Raw genomic sequence first — 4,013 nt, 5'->3', positions numbered from 1 at the left:
ATTAGATAAAGACAAAAGAAAAATATGAAGAAATTCAACTAAAGACTAAAAATATAAATAGAGTTCTTATGTAGACAATTTCTATTTAAACACGTCCTTTTATAGAGAAATAAATTATTTTTTGTAAATAAAAAAGAAAAAAGAAAGACATAAAAAATAAGATAAAAGAAAATAAATATAGAGAAAAATGTATAAGAAATCTAAAAACCAGAAATAAGAGATGAAAACGAATTTCTTCTTCTGTTTCATCTATGTTAAGTATAAAAAATTTGGAAGTTGATATCATCGATTTTAAATATTTTTTTGAACTCAAATACATAGATTATAAGACAAGGATATCTTAGAATATATATTTTTTTTAATTTACATTGTGTCTCGTTTTTAAAAAATTATTATTACTAACAAATTGATATGATATCTGAATCTGAATATAAATGCAATTTGAGTAGTTTGCATTGAGGTTAAGCTAAGTATGATGTCAAGAAAAAACTATTTGGCAATTTCAAGGAAATATATGCAATGTTATATAATAAAAGTTAACTAATTTAACATTTAATGATTCAAAGGACAAAAAGTTTGTATATTATATATATAGGCAGAGGTAGATGTAGAGTGTTGACAACAGGTTCAACTGAACCAATAAATTTTCATGCTGAGCAAAAATTTATATGTAAAAAATTCTTAAAATTATAAAAATAGTAGATATGAACACATAACTCTGAAAATATAATGAGTTCAATGCCAAAACCTTAAAAATTGAATCCATAAAGTATACATCCTAGATCCACCTCTGTATATAGGGTATTCCAAATTCAAAATCTGTGGCTAGAGATATCGATAAACTCAAAACAACGTTATATTGAAATAAAATTTCACCGGCTAAAGTATCATTTAAATTCTTAAATAGCCAACTAAAGTGAATTTTAAATTAAGGATAATGTCTTCACTTGCATCATTATAAAGATAATATATATATATATATATATATATATCAAAATAAAAATATTTTTTAAAAGATAACAACATACCAAATAAGAGTTCAAGTCGTAATAAAACAGTCATGTCGTAACCAAAGAATCGTTCATATTGTGTCAACCTTTGTGCTTTGACATAAATACGAGTTATTATTTCACTTTTTGGCTATTTTTAGGTTCTAATAACACCAATGAGAATGATGCAAAAATAAAATTATCACTACGAGATTTGAGAAAATGTTAGTCTTTTTTCATGTACTGTTTCGTAATTAATATCTAACTGTTATTTAGAAGGTTTAAAATTTAAGGTTATTTACATATCATTCAAATAACACGGATATTTAATATGGTTAATGCCAAATATCAAAATGGAGTCATACTGGAGAAAAAATTTACTGCCTAAACAATTTTTAAAATTTTTAAATAGCCGACTAAAATGAGTTTTGAATTAAGGATAATATTTTTACTTACATTATTATAAAATAAATTATTATTTAAAAGTAATGTTTTAGAAACTGAAATTTTAAAATAGAAATAATTTTTGAAAGATATTAACACACAAAATAAGAGTTCAAGTAGTAATAAAAGAGTCAAGTCGTATCTAAAGAGTCATTCATAGTCTCAACATTTGTTTGTTTTGTCATAGATATGAGTTGTTATTTTGCTTCCCGACTAATTTTAGGATCCAATGACACCGGCGAGAATGGTATGAAAAAAGAAAAATAGAATTATATCTAGAATTTGAGAAATGGTTAATCTTTTTCATGTAGTGTTTCTTAATTAATATCCAATGATTATCTATATTTAATAGAGAAAATTTATGTTTTAAGATTATTTTCATATAATCCGAATAACTCAAATATATTACATGGTTAGTGTCGTCCACTCAATTGTTTAAGTTAAAAATAACCGGCACATGTATGATGTATGTATAATTAACATATAATATGTGTATAACCCTATATAATTAGTGTATAATTTATGTATACTAATTAGAAAATATCAACAATGAATCTAACAAGATATTTTTCTAAAGATCCCTAATTCTTTAAAGAAAATGCTTTTTACGCGAATATATGAGGAAAATGTCATTAAGGTACGTCTCCTCCACTGCTGATAGTGATTAATTAAGTAAGAACCAATTATTAAGTAGGAAAGAAATATTTCGTACTAAAATGGAAAATTGCTGGATAGGGAAACTGAAAAACTAGTCTCAATATACAATTGGAGGTATATATTAGGACCTACATGTTCTAATTATGTATTGAGAGGACGTTTCATAGGTGATATAGAACTTCATTCACATGCTTTGGTCTCCCCATATTTACACCAAAGTTGGTCCAACTAAGTCCTTTTTTCGACCTTATCTCTCAACTCTGCCTTCTTACTCGTACACTATATATAAGCTAGGTAACATACTTAGAAAAGACACACAAAAGAAAACCCTACAAAAGCCTTCAACCCTAGCATCAAAATATCAAAAGAAAAAATAAAATATTTTATTGTTTTATCATAATGGCAAATGCTAGAACCAATGGGAAGAAAAAGAACAAGATAGTGAATCTGAAAATAGTGGTGGAGAAGTTACAAAGGAGTCTTTCATTGGTGAAGAAACTTGCAGCAGAGTTTGATGCACGAACCATTCCGCGTTCATGCAACGTTCCAGAAGACGTTAAAGAAGGGCATTTTGCAGTGATTGCAGCTGATGAAGATGAGTTGAAGAAGAGATTTGTGGTGCCATTGAGTTGTTTAACACACCCTTCATTCTTGAGGCTATTGGAACAAGCTGCTGAGGAGTATGGTTTTGATCATGAAGGTGCAGTGACATTACCATGCAGGCCAAGTGAACTTGAGACAATCTTGGGAAATAATCAATCAAGATTAGATAACAATAATGGTGTTAATAGGAGTTCAAGTATGGTGAAAAGTTGTTAAAAAAATGCATGGAGCAGTAAACAAGCTAAAGATATTTTAGCTGAATTTGCGCCTTTCAGTCTCCCTCAGAACTTCGATTAACTCATTTTATTGAGCCTCTATCTTCGGGTTGGTTTTCTTGAATGCAAATGCATGTTGTAGATCTCTTGTTCTTGATTGTTAGACGAGGACCCGTCTAGAGAGAAAATAGATCCTGGCCTTAAGATGGTAGCTTCTATTTCATGATTGTCCCAAGTTACAACTTCAATTTAGTAATATATATTTTTTGTAGGCTATCAAATTTGGCTCAAGCTCAAATGACCCGCCCAACTTGCTCAAGGTTGGGCTGGTTATTAACCCGTCAATGTAAAAATTACATGGGGCGCCTTATTTGGTCGCTCCATTTAACGTATACCCACTTTTTCAAATAGTTTTAACTTGTACCCACTTTTTAAACAACTTTAGATTCTTTCTCTTCCTCCTTCTCCTCCTTCTCCTCCTTCGTTTTCTTCTTCTCCTCCTCCTCCTCCTCCTCTTCCTCCTCCTTCTTCGGATGGCAATGATTTTATATGGTGGTTGTGAACATATTTTAATGTAGTTTATGATGTTTTACAATGGTGAGCTGTTATGATGCTTTATGTTTTACTACTGCTTAAGGTTTCTTCTTCTTCTTCTTCTTCTTTTTTTAAAATGCAAAATGGGTTCATTAGACTTATTGTTGTTTTGAGAAAATTGATGATTGGGGTTTGTTCCTGATGATATTTGGAGGTTATGTTTCAAATTTGAGCTCATTTGGAGTAGATTTAGGTATTAAATCGTATATTGGATTGTTATAATTCGAAGAACAAATCTATGTTTCTAGGCAATTTGCACTTCAGACCTATTTGATCTTATGTGCATAAAAATGTTGGTTGCACTTCAAATCTTTTGGCTTTAAGTGCATTTGAAGTGCAATTTTTCACTTCAGACTTATTGACCTTAAGTGTAGCAAAACGTTTGTTGCACTTCAGACCTTTTGGCCTTAAGTGCATCTGAAGTACAATTTTTCACTTCAGACTTATTGGCTTTAAGTGTATGAAACCATTGGTTACACTTCAGACCTATTTGGCCTTAAGTGCATCCGAA

General features: G+C 29.7%; 1 protein-coding gene across 1 annotated transcript; it reads left to right on the top strand.

The window, feature by feature from the left end:
• The first annotated feature begins 2,291 nt into the window (after nucleotides 1-2,291).
• LOC107788445 (auxin-responsive protein SAUR50) lies at nucleotides 2,292-3,727 on the top strand. Its single transcript, XM_075236505.1, has one exon. It carries the CDS (start codon nucleotides 2,490-2,492, stop codon nucleotides 2,907-2,909), a length of 420 nt encoding a protein of 139 aa, XP_075092606.1. The 5' UTR covers nucleotides 2,292-2,489; the 3' UTR covers nucleotides 2,910-3,727.
• The last annotated feature ends 286 nt before the right edge of the window (nucleotides 3,728-4,013 follow it).

The sequence above is a fragment of the Nicotiana tabacum genome, chromosome 18 (genome assembly GCF_000715075.1).
Source record: "Nicotiana tabacum cultivar K326 chromosome 18, ASM71507v2, whole genome shotgun sequence".
NCBI lineage: Eukaryota > Viridiplantae > Streptophyta > Magnoliopsida > Solanales > Solanaceae > Nicotiana > Nicotiana tabacum.
Note: the sequence above shows the minus strand (reverse complement) of the source record. Positions and strands in the feature narration are given on the sequence as shown.